The sequence below is a fragment of the Dermacentor silvarum genome, chromosome 1 (assembly GCF_013339745.2).
Source record: "Dermacentor silvarum isolate Dsil-2018 chromosome 1, BIME_Dsil_1.4, whole genome shotgun sequence".
Classification (NCBI taxonomy): domain Eukaryota; kingdom Metazoa; phylum Arthropoda; class Arachnida; order Ixodida; family Ixodidae; genus Dermacentor; species Dermacentor silvarum.
This window is the reverse complement of record NC_051154.1, coordinates 72,909,045-72,922,289: the sequence shown is the minus strand read 5'-3', so window position 1 is coordinate 72,922,289 and position 13,245 is coordinate 72,909,045. Positions and strand designations below refer to the sequence as shown.

Below are 13,245 nucleotides of genomic sequence, written 5' to 3'. Positions count from 1 at the left end.
ACGGCACAACAGTGCTGCCACATGGTGGCCACCAACGGTATAGCGCTGCTGATTTCAGCAGTTCTGTTAAATATAAAACTATCGATAAAAATGTTTTCCTATAACTAATTATATTTTGCATTAACTAAAACATTAAATCGTAAAGTACAGAATAAGTCTGCTGATATGCTTTTCTGGTGTCCCACTGCAGTTGACAACGCGCATGGCGTTCGCGACATTGTGTACCGGGCTAATTCTAGTACACTCTAACCGGGCGATCGGGCTCGCAGCGTTAAAGCACGTAGTTGGCTAGATCCGTCGTTAAAGGAAAGAAATGATAGATGGCGATTATCGTTGTGGGACTGGGACAAGATAAGCCCCGAAGGGTGCGAACATGTTAAAGTGTAGCAATACGAGCCACACGTAAAGTTAAGTAATAAGAACCAAACGACTGCCGCGTCATCTGCTTGCTTAACTTATTAGCCCCATTGATTCATATGAACGCGACTTCGTCGAGTAGTAGCTAGTGTCCTGCGGAGCACAAGAAACGCATGCATCCATTGGTGCGCGGGCCTCGTGTTTATTCAAAGGTACAGCACTTTCGCTTTTGTCATTCTAGCAGGCTACAAGGCATTTCGGCCAGCTGTAAACTTCCGCAGCAAATAGCGGGGTTTTTTTATTATTTTATTTACTGTGTCACCTTACGACGCCCGCTTTATAGACTTCCCTCATTTACCGGTGCAGGCTGGTGCAGGGACCAGCCGTGCAGATCTCCCTCTTGTACCGACTGTCTCCAAAGTGCAGGCGGTGCGCAGGTGCCGTATGGTATGAAGAACTTTATTTAGGTCCCAAGGTATCAGTCTGGGACTGATTCGGGCCGCTCCCACGTCGGGACGGAGAGGCTGAGCCCCTCTACTGTCACACGGGCCGTCTGGACAGCCCGAAGTTGGTCCGCCAGCACTTTACTGTGCAGCATCCGCTGCCACCACTATTCACTTTGAGAACCATCACCGGCCGACGCGCGAGAGAGTATTAAAAAAAAAAAAAAAAAAAAAAACTTTATTGGTGCCATGCGACCTCTTTGAAGCAGAAGACACGACATGGCGCTCCTCTTAGTGATGCCGTAAACGTGGGCAGGGGTCCCTAGAGGAAGAATATCCTTTTAACAGAACGTCTGAACTACACAGCTCAGCAAGGCAGCATTTCTGCAGTGCAGATGGTCCAAGACATGTCCGTAGAAGGTGTGCTGTGGCTGCTCCACCTGCATCACAAGTGTCACAGGTTGGATCCAGCGACTTCTCAAGGTATTGGACTCTGAATGCAGGCGTGGCTGCTGTGCTCAAGAAGGCAGAGTGCCATGCATTCCTGGCATGGAAGCCCAGGAGGGATAGGGTGAAATGGGCCTTCTGGTAGCACTTGCAGCAAGCTTTCTGTGTTGTCGGCACTGCAGGTGAACATCGACAGGAACAGCAGGGAAGGTTGTCGGGACAGAGGACAATAGCGTGGCAACATTCAGATAGTTTATTCGAATGCTGCATTTTCCGTAGAGTTAGTTGCTTAGGCCAACTTTCTTGAGTACATTTGTGAAAGATCAGTCTTTCACAGCAGCCAATGGAGCTCATTAGTCACTGCTCTCACGATGTGAACTTCGTGCAGCACTGCAAACAGCAGTGACAAGAGTTGACACTAGCTCCAGACCTACTGCTCTTTTTTTTAAATAGCAGTACCTTGTGCACTCATGTTTTGCAACATCACACTTCTCCTGCAGTACTTTCACATACTTGGCTCTCCTTTTTTTCGGGAATACACTGACCGATTTACTATGAACTGCATTGCGGTGACGAGCGCAGCGTGTGTTCGTGTGAGAGAGAGGGTGACCTGCTTGAATGCACCAATACATTGGAACCAACGATGTAACACTTGCACCATGCATCACCATGGAAGACAATTTCTGGCTCCTCATCATTGAAGGCTCCAAGCTGTGCTCGGCCACAGCCCACTAAGGTGCAGATTCTGCAAGCTATACCCTTAAAGGGACTGACAACCGCTCGGAATGTGCGTTACGAGATGTTGGAAATGAAAATACCATGATATAGTGATAGACGAGCATGCTGTTCTTAATTCAAGTAGAAATTATAATGTTAAATTGGCACAGAAAGTCTTGAAAAACGGTATCGCACCAACTTGTGGTGAAACCTTGGTACTATATTTGCGGACAACTTTCTGTCGCATTAAAGGAAAGGCTACGGAGGCAAAGTGTGCACAAGCGAGAAAGCTTGCTGCAAGTGCTACCAGAAGACCCATTTCACCCTATCCCTCCTGGGCTTCCATGCCAGGAATGCATGGCACTCTGCCTACTTAATTAAGCACAACAGCCACGCCTGCATTCAGAGTCCAATACCTTGAGAAGTCACTGGATCCAGCCTGTGACACTTGTGATGCAGGTGGACCAGCCACAGCACACCTTCTACGGACATGTCTTGGAACATCTGCACTGCAGAAATGCTGCCTTGTTACACGGTGCGAAAATTCAGGAACCCTATTTACAATAGTTAAATACGACGAAACACATCACTGAGTGTTGAAGTTGACTTATTCTGCAGCTCTTCCTTTCCGCATCAGGGTAAACGTAAAACCGCTGCACGAGGAAGCAGTGTCAATTCACCGTTTGTTCCAAGAAAACATGCACGCTGCCAAACGCTGCCGCACTACTTGTGCAGTAACACATGTGCAAAAGCTCTGCCTCTGTTGCTTTCCCTTCATTGCCACAGAAAGTTGTCTGCGTGTAAAGAGATGGATGCACTCAGACTACTGTACATAAGTAGGCTGTTACTAAGTGCATCAAACTCGCAGTCTGTATATTGCCTAGGCGTTTGAGCTTTAGTCAACGCATATTACGAGCTAAATAATGTTCACACAAACAGGCGGCACTGCCTTTGCAGCTAGTGGAATGGCAGACCCGTGGCATCTCTCAATGCATGGCGGCAGTGCTTTTGTACACCTGCGAGTTTGTGAGCAAGTACCCGAAGTTCTGTGGTCACCCTGCAAAATACAAAATGCCATGCTTCCGAAATCGAAAGTGCACGTCTGGCTACGGTTAAAGCCCCTCTACACACGTTTTTCGCCTACCAGGTTAAGTACCAACAAGCAACCTTTCTCCTCCGTGCTCCTCCCTCGCTCACCTCCTCAGCTTCCGACGTCAAGCGAAAATTGCGTAGTCCCAGCTTCATGATTTAGGCAGAAGCGACGCTGTGCTGCATAGAGGTGCGACCGTGCAACAAGCGAAAATTCAGGAACCAAAAATTCTGGAAGCGGAATTCGTATGAGCGACGAATCAGGGAACAGCGGTGCTCATCAAACATTGGCGCTACTTGGCAAAAGCGGCGCTGGTGCGTAGATGGAGGGGCTTTAGCTATGGCAACAGGGCTGGTTGGCTCACGAAACATGCTTAACACACTTATCTGTATCACGTGTAGAGCATTGTTTTGCTTTTGTAAACTTAGCTTGGCTTCGATAAATAGAATGCTGCGATTTATACATGGCCAAAGCAGTAGGACAGGAAACCACCGAAAGCATGTAGCTTTTACTGTAGAAATAATGAGAACTTCAGAGAACATGAACCGCACAAATGTCCACAAACGAAATATTACTTTCTTACAGCTAGACCCACACTTGTCTGCTTCCCACCAAATACTGCATACAATCGCTATCGCACTCACCTATCATTGTTTCCAGCAAGTTTTTGACATATCACTTCATGAACACAATTGAGACTGCAGATAGCGCAATTCCAATTAAAAATGTTCCAATGTTTTTTCCGTGTCACCACTATAGGAGTGGACAGAGACTGGTACGATTTCCGTTGCACACACAAAGAACACTGGTACCATAAAAATGGTTTGTCGGCCCTTTGAGTTTCCCATATTTTTAGCATTATTCAAAGCAGCTAACAGTAGAGCACAGCTAACTTTTAAATTTATAAATGAAATTGTGCCCACAAATGCGGACTCCATGCCTCTAACCAAACAGTTTAGACACAGGAACTACTTTTTGTTCCACATGAAGTTTACCAAGGAATCGCCCGAGCATCTGCCAGGCTTGCCTGCCTAATGCATTAGTGCCTAAACAGAAGTACTAGAAGCCTGAACATCACAGTACGCTACTACTGCCGGCAACCATCCAGGCATTTGCCTTCAAACGCTTGTAACCAATTTCACACTTACTCATTCTACAGTAAGGGTCTAATGAGAAATGTCTCATTATAGCATGACCTAAACTGGTGCTCACATGCAGCTAACATCACTCACATCTGCTAACAAAAGCTATCAGGCCCTTGCTAGCATATAGGTGGATTCTGGGAAAACATCCTTATTTACTCTAGCCACCTAAAAGTTTCAGTAAATATCCAATCTTGCATGCTGACGGCAAATATGCAATTAACTTTTTTCTAAGTCAAATCTTATAAAAAGTGACAAAATGTTGGAGTTATAAATTTAGGAGGCGAGTTGCAGCAAGTGAGCTACAATTAAGCACGTACGTTTCTGAATGTCCAAAGAGGTTTATGGCACTTTAATGTTTGTATCTATATTTTAGACAAAGTTATGAAATTCTAAATTTGCAACATTGCAGGTGAACGTTGGTAGTTTCCATAAGATTTCAAAATGTTGCCATGTCCTAAAACACCACATGTATTAGTGGTTCTGCAATCTAAGACTAGCATTCAGAAGTTGGAATTGAATGAGCGTAGCAGAGTCGGTGTCCCTCAAAATTTGCAACTTGTGAAGATAATTGAGAAAAACTCAAAAAAACTAATAACGCAAACATATACATTTAAAGGGACACTAAAGGCAAATACTAAGTCAAGCTAAAGTGATGGATTAGTGCTCGAGTATCCCTAAGGCGTCAATATTATCACGAACAGAGCCTTCGTAATCAAGAAACTGAAGTAAATGCAGGACACGATTATAGACTCCCCCGGGACATTCTAGTACTTGCCCGATGACTAAGGCACTCCTTATTTAAATTCTGTTACTGACTAGTACTCAACCACTCGTCATAAAAACGTCATAGTATTGTATTATAAGACGAAAGAAAATGCTACTTGACCAGTTTTATTTCATTTTTAGAAAAAAAAAAAACTGACGTTATACCGTTGTCGACGCGGACGGTCGAAAGGTTTTGTTTTCGCTCAACTCTGTGCCGTCCGCGCTTTCGAGTTTCGGTAGTTCCGTCATCGCGTAGTGCCTGCGTTGGTTTTGCTGGCTTTCGAAACTAGCATAAACTGCAAGTAGCAAAGAATTCCACGTCCATGTGATGTCGCGGGATGGCGGAACAGTCCACCCCACTTGACTAAAAGCAGCTGGCGCGGCGCATCGTACCGCCCCCTGTCGGGCCCCGTTTTACTCACCGACGGCAGCAAAGGGCGGTGATGGCGTATGCAATATCACCACTCCTCGGTTGGTGTGGCGGTAAACTTGAATTGCCATAAAGGTATTCGGACCTTTCAGATGCGACTTTCTCGTAAATTAAGTCTTATCTACACAAAACAAGCATTGCGAGATTTCTGGAATGGTAATTAAAGAGTCCACATTGAATTACTATTTGCCTTTAGTGTCCCTTTAAGCTACTAAACCAGGTAGCTTTCTTCTGAAGCAGCAGTGAAAGATCGTTTTTGACAGCAAAGCAAGCCAGAAAGATGTTCTTTCAAACAAGCCCAAGACGGCCGAGCTATGATAAGTGGGTTTGGAATGGCAAACTGCACAATATGGGTCATTTTCAGTTCTTTCATGGGCGAAATTGAGCATTTTAAAGTATAAATGCAGTATTTTTTTTCCTCAATAACATGTCGTTTTTAAAGTTAGTTTTTTTGCCAGCAGGTGTGCCGTGACATGTAGATAAAAAAATAACAAATGAAAAATAGATTCCTTTGCGATTTTTTTGTTTCCAAGACTCATGTCCCTCTTTACACAATTGTTAGGCCAAAACTCGAATATGCATCTCTCATATGAAACCGTTACCAGATCTACCTTATCAATGCACAAGAAAGCACACAGTGCTTCACCATAAGGTTCATTCCCTCATACTCATATGATGGCATGTCCTTATCAAAAGCAGAATCATGTTTGGACACCCTATTGCCATATCGTAAGATTATTATATCACAAGTGTTAAACTAGTTCACTTCACCACATGCCTTACATCAACCAACCTTACGCATCATTGCTGCATACAGGCCACCAACTAAATGTTGCTCACCTAGGCACACGTACTGTCACCTTCACATTTTTTTTCCTCGCACAGCAGCAGACTAGAACGACCTACCCTACCACATCACTGTTATCAATTCATCTGCGTTCATGGACAAAATAATGTTTTGTAAATAACATTGTGGACAGTGTCTTCAATTTCTTGTTTTAGCAGCCCTTATGTATTACCCCCCAAAAGTTCTTTAAAAAAACAAAATAAAGGCTTTAGATATGTGAAATGTAGGTTTAACAAAAATTTCCTATGAGCTCATGGCATAAACTGGCTCTATACAGTTATAAATGCTGAGTTCAAAGGGCAGTATCTTTGGCAAGTTGTGCTAAAATGCATACACAAAAAGGGCAATGCCAAAAACAAGCAGGCGAGAGGTACTGCAGAACCGTTGGCAACAATCAGAAAATCCTGCCAGCCACTATAGCGGCAAGAATTGTTATAAACTATGTTAGGATACAAGTAGGGGTGCGTTTGAATACAAAAATTTCTATATCAAATATGAATAACCAACAAAAATAGCCTCCATATATTGAAATTGAAGATGGAATATTTTTTCATTCCTACACGAAGCAAAATATGAAGTGCGGTCAGTTCAGTAAAAAAAAAAAAAAAGCTCACTTACATTTTACATATTTGTAATTCTATTTGAAAGTGGATGTCTGGCGAGCTTGTAAATAAGAAACTGCCTTCAGTTTATCTATTGCACAATGACAGCAATGAAACAAGGAAAACAACACATCACCAGATCCATGTAGTGTGTTGGGTTCATTGAAGAAGAGCAGTAGCGTGGCGAGATTGAAAAATAGTTGGCTTTGGTCAAGGCCATTGGATAAAAAAAAGGTGCGGCCTGCCGCGTCGGGCGCGCTGCAATGGGAGCAAACGTGACGGCCATAGTTGCATTATCGCCCGCTTGGCTGGGCTGAACGGCGCTAGTCATCGGCGATGGAACGCTTCGGCTTGCACGCGCGACGGCGTTCCAAGCGCGCTCCTGACGCATTTGCTATGCCGATGCCAGACAACAGCCCTCAACGTGTGGCGCCGCGGCGGATCACACCTTTTTCGATGTACTCGGCAGGCCGCACCTTTTTTTTATCTAGCGGCCGTGCTTTGGTTAAATGCAAGACAAATTTGTAAGCTACCGAAAAGTGGGGCTTTCCGACTGAATACGAATTTATTCAGCAGTAGTAGTCCTCATGCATTGGCTAAAGGACTGGTGCTTCTATACAACCACACTTCTACAGCAGCAGAACCATTTGGAACAGTGCCTACTTCCAGAAGTCTTTCTTCCCCAAGGCTCTAATGGCCAAGACTGACGTGTAACCTTAATTTCAAATATTTACACACCCCTAGATATAAGCATTCGAGCATTGGAAGGAAATGCAATGCTTAATTTCTTTAAACCTTTCCCTATAGGTATCGCACAAGAAACTTCAGAAACAGACCTAAGGCCATAAGCTCTCAGTGGGTTTCAAGGAAAACATACAGAGAAGACGAACAATTTAATGTACCAGAAACCATTACAAAACGGCACCTCCCAAAACATGACTGTAGTGAAGTCCCACATGCTGAAACTCCACTCCACAGTAAATTAATAATTTCGCGACAGGCTCAACTGCACTATAAACGAAAACTACAGATACACAGTTATACCTGACACTGTACTCTCTAGTCATTCCATTGTAAACCTTTCATAAAGTGGCAGAAGCTTCATTTTTTTTTTTTTACAAGAAATGCAAAGTGCAGAGTTCACTTTATTAGGCTGACAGCATTTAAACTTACTTTTCATGTGCTAGATACATATGAAACATACTTTATGTGTCATCTTTTATTTTATAGGCAAAAACTTCACGGCACATAAAAAAATTACATGGGAAGGATCAGAAGGTGAAACCCAGAAATTTAGAGGCTACAAGGTCAGCATGGGACAGCTGCTGGCCTACAAGGAAGGAAGGAAGCAGGCACCAGCAGCACATGTTCAATTAATGCATGTATGTTGGCTATAAGAGCACACAAAGAAAAGCTCAATGCTAACCAGGAACAAGCCATGTGGAACGACTTTTCTGTTAACATGAACAGCAGGAGTGAATTGAGATGGGGAATCTTTGCTCCCCGACTCTAGTATATAGAGTCCACTATCAGTGGGAAGCTGCTCTAACCCCACCCGTTCCACCAGGTTCTCAAAGGGCACTCTGTGCTCCACTGTCCATGCTTCCTGGGCTGAATTTTTCCGGGTATGCAACTACTGGTGTGCACACTCCACGCTGCCTCGTGGCTGTTGCTCATCCTCATGGTATGCCTCCTGGCGCTGGCTCTGGGAGGTGGGATCATAATCATGCAGGTCCACTTCCTCCACATGATCCCCAACAGGCACTCCACCCAGCCCAGTGCTCGGCCGGTCACCCAGCAAGGCCTCAAGCTCCTGCAAATCAGATGGCCCAGCTCAGCTGCGGACCACTGTGATCCCTCTCATACTAATTACTACGTGGCAAGCAGCCTCAAAAGCCTGCAAAAGCATGCAACGGAAAACAACACTACAATCGCATCTTATAATTCGGATGTGCTTGATTATTTGGACAGCTCCGCAACACAGCCACTGGCCCCATAGTTTGACTGTGATTTCGGACACCCTACAGTGCCCCATATCATAATTCGCACTCAGACTGCACAACAGCATACTAATTTGGGCACCAAATGAAGTAGGAATAGCTATATTTACGTCTTGATACATAACCTGCATAGTCGTTGGCACCTCCTCAAATCTGAAACTGGCAAAGCCTAGTCAACCCGTAATTGCTGATGAAGATTCGGTGCATGCACTGACCGTACTTTTGTTGATCTGTAGCGACAACATAACAATGGTCGAGATACAGGGTGCAATTTCGTAGGGATGCCTTCCACTCGATTCTATGCCTCTCTTATCCACCATTCATGGCCAGCTGATCCCATTGATAACGCATGCGGCAGGTCGCTCTGACCACTGACAAAGCATGAAAAGGAATAGCATAACAGGCATTGCTAGAAAATCATGACCACAGACTGTCTAGGCCAAAAGCATGCGTAGTGTACGCGCCAACACGTCAACAAACTCGGGCCATTTTCTTGTACAATCACTTTCAAAAGACTAATTTTCTCAATATTTTGCGCAATTAGCACTGGACACGTCGGCGGGTGGCAGCGGCTTTCACACTATATGATAGCGTGCTTGGCACTATGCCAGGAATGCCGCCCCTTGTAGACGACAATGTGTCTTGCACTAGTCACGTTAAAGATGCAGATTAGCACTGTGCCAAGAATGCCGTCGCTCGTAGCTGCTGATACGTCTTGCGCCCTTGCCCTAGTCCCGAAAATTAAAATTATCACTGGAAGTGACCATCCGAGAATACAGCTGACCTTTTGTGGCTACTTGTGCAATAACTTCTTATTTCCAGGCAAATCCGGTATTTCGGATTTCCAATTACAGTAGAACCCCACGGTTACATTCCCGGGTATTGCGTTTTCCCAGCTGTTACGTCATTTTCGGCCGGTTCCGGCACAGCTCTCATAGAACCCAATGCGTGGGTAACCTCGCTGTTACGTCGCAACGGTGGGACCGTTCCCGCAACATAGGTTCTGAACTGCCGGCCCAAGCGGCCATTTTGACTTTTCATGTCGCTTGGCTTGGTTGCTTGACGATGGCATTGGCTCCAGCCAATGCATTCAAAATTACTCTCATTTCTCAATCTTTCCTGTTTCTCGGCTCTTACGTTTTTTGGTTTTTTTTTAACGGTCCCGTGAAAAACGTATCAGCGAGGTTCTACTGTACTTGGAATGTTTGGCGCGTAGAGTCCAAAAATTGTCGGTCAGCGACTGTACAGTGGAAACTCGTTGATACGATCTTCGCGGGAACCAGAAAATAAATCGTATCATCCGAAAATTGTATTATCTAATGCAGGGGTTCTCAAGCATGTTGGTCCCAGGGAACCCTGCTAAGCTCCATGAAGTGCCAAGGAACCCCCCTCCTAATAGAGAGGCTAAGAGGCTAGCCTTAGCTTGCAACATTTTTGGGGCCAACGGTGGCGTTCGGCAGGCTACTTTGACGGCACCTTGCAACACACGTGGTCCAAACTGGGTGCAATAGTTATGAGCCAAGACAAGACAGCATCGCAGCCAAGACATATGCCAAGAAAAAATGAGCTTTCAGTGCTTATCACACGGGGACACTTAATTATAACATTCCCTCACAAGAGGTCTTAAAATTAGTGCCAAACATACTTTAAGTAGTAAAACCTCGTTAATTCGAATTTCACAGGACCGGAAAAAATGTCCGAATTAACCGAACATCGAATTATCGATGGTAACAAGAAACCAACAAACAAATGCTTACTATGCCAACACGCTTCTATTCACTGAATGAATCAGCAAATCATGTTTCTATTTTACACAAGAGCAGTGCGGAGGCTGCAATTCTCGTCATCTCGTGAATGGTTATATAGCGCTCGCAGCGAGGCCATGGCGCGCGTCTTCATCTGAGACACGCCTTTCACTGCCACGTGCACTTCCCGACTATTTTATCGCACGTGGGCTGGTCGCCAACAAATTGTCCGTCCATCGCGATGTAGCCGGTGCGCTTCATCTTCGACAGCTTTGCACTGAATCAAAGCGAACTACTGTTCACCGCAACCGCTGCGGACGAAACCGCGGCCGCTATCGACGCGATCATGGATGGCGACTACGCAGTTTAGAAGGCATGCAGCCGACGCGCGCACAGAGTCAAAACGAAACTACTGTTAGCCGCAACCGATGCGGATGCGACTACACACTTATGAAGGCACGCTGCCAGCCGATGCGGTGTTATGTGCGGCGATAAACGCAATAAAGGCTTTAAGGACACAGACACGAAGCGTTCTGGCTCTGCTGTCAGACACATTTCACGTACGATTTCCGCTGACGACCAATGGCGATGTGGATGCATGCGGACTCCGCCGCTTCGTTTCGGTTGGACGGTAGAGCCGTTTTTGCTTTTTTGTGTCGCGCATTTGTGGTGCTGCGCACATTTACTTTTGTAATCCTCCGACGTATATATCAGCGCGCACGCTATCGGCCCCAATTTACAAACGGGAGAAAAGCACATAGCGGTAAGTTACGGCCTCTGAGATTCAAGGGCAAAGGCTTAGGCGCGCTGCCCGTTTTCAGAGGCTGGGTGGCTACAAGCTGCTGGCGGATTTATTGCGCAGTTCGTGCGTTCCTGTTACGCAATGCGATAGTGCTTTTTGACACTCGAGAATGAGTAATGAAGTTTACTTTGGATCGAGCGCACCTCGCGTTCGCTGTCTTAGCCACTTGGCGAGCGCAGAACCAGGGTTTAATTAATGTGGGACGTGGAACCCCAAGGAGGGGTCTGCGGAAGCCATTTTGAGAACCCCATGATCTAACGTATTATCCAACCAAATCGTATTATCAGGAAAAAGATATGTATTATCCCAAAAACGTATTACGTTGAATCGTATCAACGAGATTTCAATGTATTGCACTTTGTGTCATCAAACCAATGCACAAAGCATGTTACACTATACCAGGCTTGTGCAAAAACCACATCACAAAACTTCAAGTACATACAACAGTAAAGCAAACGTAGCTTAGCAAGGGTTTTGAGTTTATATCACTGAAAAATGAGATGGTTACTTTTCAAGAAAATTCATTTTTTTAGAATGGCCTGTACTTGGCCATTTTTGCAGACTGCTTTGAAATCGTGAGCATTCAGTACCCCTACCAATAGCTCACCTTAAGTGCTGCTTCCCCTGCGAAGTGATTCTCAGGGAACTCCACATCAAACTTTATGTAGAGGTTTCCTTTCTCAGTGGGATTCCGATACACAGGCATGCCTTCTCCTTTAATGCCTTTTATACATCCTGCAACAAAGCAAATTCAATTACATCAACTGTAGTCAGCACACTCTTAGCCACAAACTTTAGGGCTACATATTTCAATGTGGAACTATGTATTTCCTACCTTAGTCATGGCACAGTAAATGCTCAGCAATTTGAATTTCACAGCATAAGAAAAAATGCCACAATTATCCAAATGTCAAACTATCAAATGGAGAAAGAAAACTGACAAATGTCTGTTGCATGAATCTGAATAAATTACTGTTACTGTTTTTCCCATTCTCATTTAGCACAGATACAATTTTGCCCAGCTCCAAAATGTGATGCAGAGAAAACGGCTGAGTATGAATCATAGTAAATGTACGCTCTGCCATTTAGTTTTGACTAGATGCTTTCATTAACCATTAAAATTTTTGCATTACATAGGGATTATTTGAGCCATTTTAGCAACATAGCTGTGTTGGCCACTGCAAGTGGCAGCTGTAACGGCATTGTGAGAACTTGCATTTTAATAGGTGGCGTTGGGCACACTGTACGTCAGAAGGTACATTTTGCCAGAAACATTTGCAATAAAATTGTAACCATTCTCATAATTTACACTTAACATCTGCATGCAGTTAATTATGCATGTACAGTAGAGAAACCCAAAAATTTACTGCATTACTAATATTTTTAACATATTTCTTTTCATCCAGACTTGCACTGCCATTCTTAACTTGGTTTACATTACACATGCTACAGCTCCAATACGCAAGCCCTCGTAAATTGACCAAGTGGCAGCCACACCATCACATGACCATTACTTGCCATACATGCCCAGTGCTCAAAAATACCACAAAGGAGAAGTACTCACGAGGCTTGATCACTGATCCTGGTACTTCCCGGATAATGAGGTCTCTACCATCTAGATGCTTCAGGACCATTTCAAATCCACAGAGGGCTTCTGTCAGAGACACTGTGTGGGTCATGAACAGGTTGCAACCGTCTCGATGAAACACTTCATGTGGCTTGGTCTGCAGGACTATAACTATGTCTCCAGGCTCCACCCCTGGCTGCAGCAAACAACAAAAAATTGTAAATTCCTTGAGCGCATATTACCATGGCCCCATGCACACTTTATTTTATACTACTAAAGTGGACAACT

General features: G+C 44.6%; 1 protein-coding gene across 1 annotated transcript in view; it reads right to left on the bottom strand.

Annotated features, from left to right (window-relative positions):
• Positions 1-7,723: 7,723 nt before the first annotated feature.
• The window catches only part of LOC119465809 (dnaJ homolog subfamily A member 2-like), a 39,573-nt gene continuing 34,051 nt past the window's right edge, over positions 7,724-13,245 (bottom strand). Inside the window, exons 8-10 of the mRNA XM_037726285.2 lie at positions 12,955-13,153; positions 11,998-12,125; positions 7,724-8,656 (exon numbers count right to left, since the gene is read on the bottom strand). Coding sequence (XP_037582213.1) covers positions 8,477-8,656; positions 11,998-12,125; positions 12,955-13,153 — 507 coding nt within the window. The 3' untranslated portion in view covers positions 7,724-8,476. The remainder of the gene's footprint in view (positions 8,657-11,997; positions 12,126-12,954; positions 13,154-13,245) is intronic.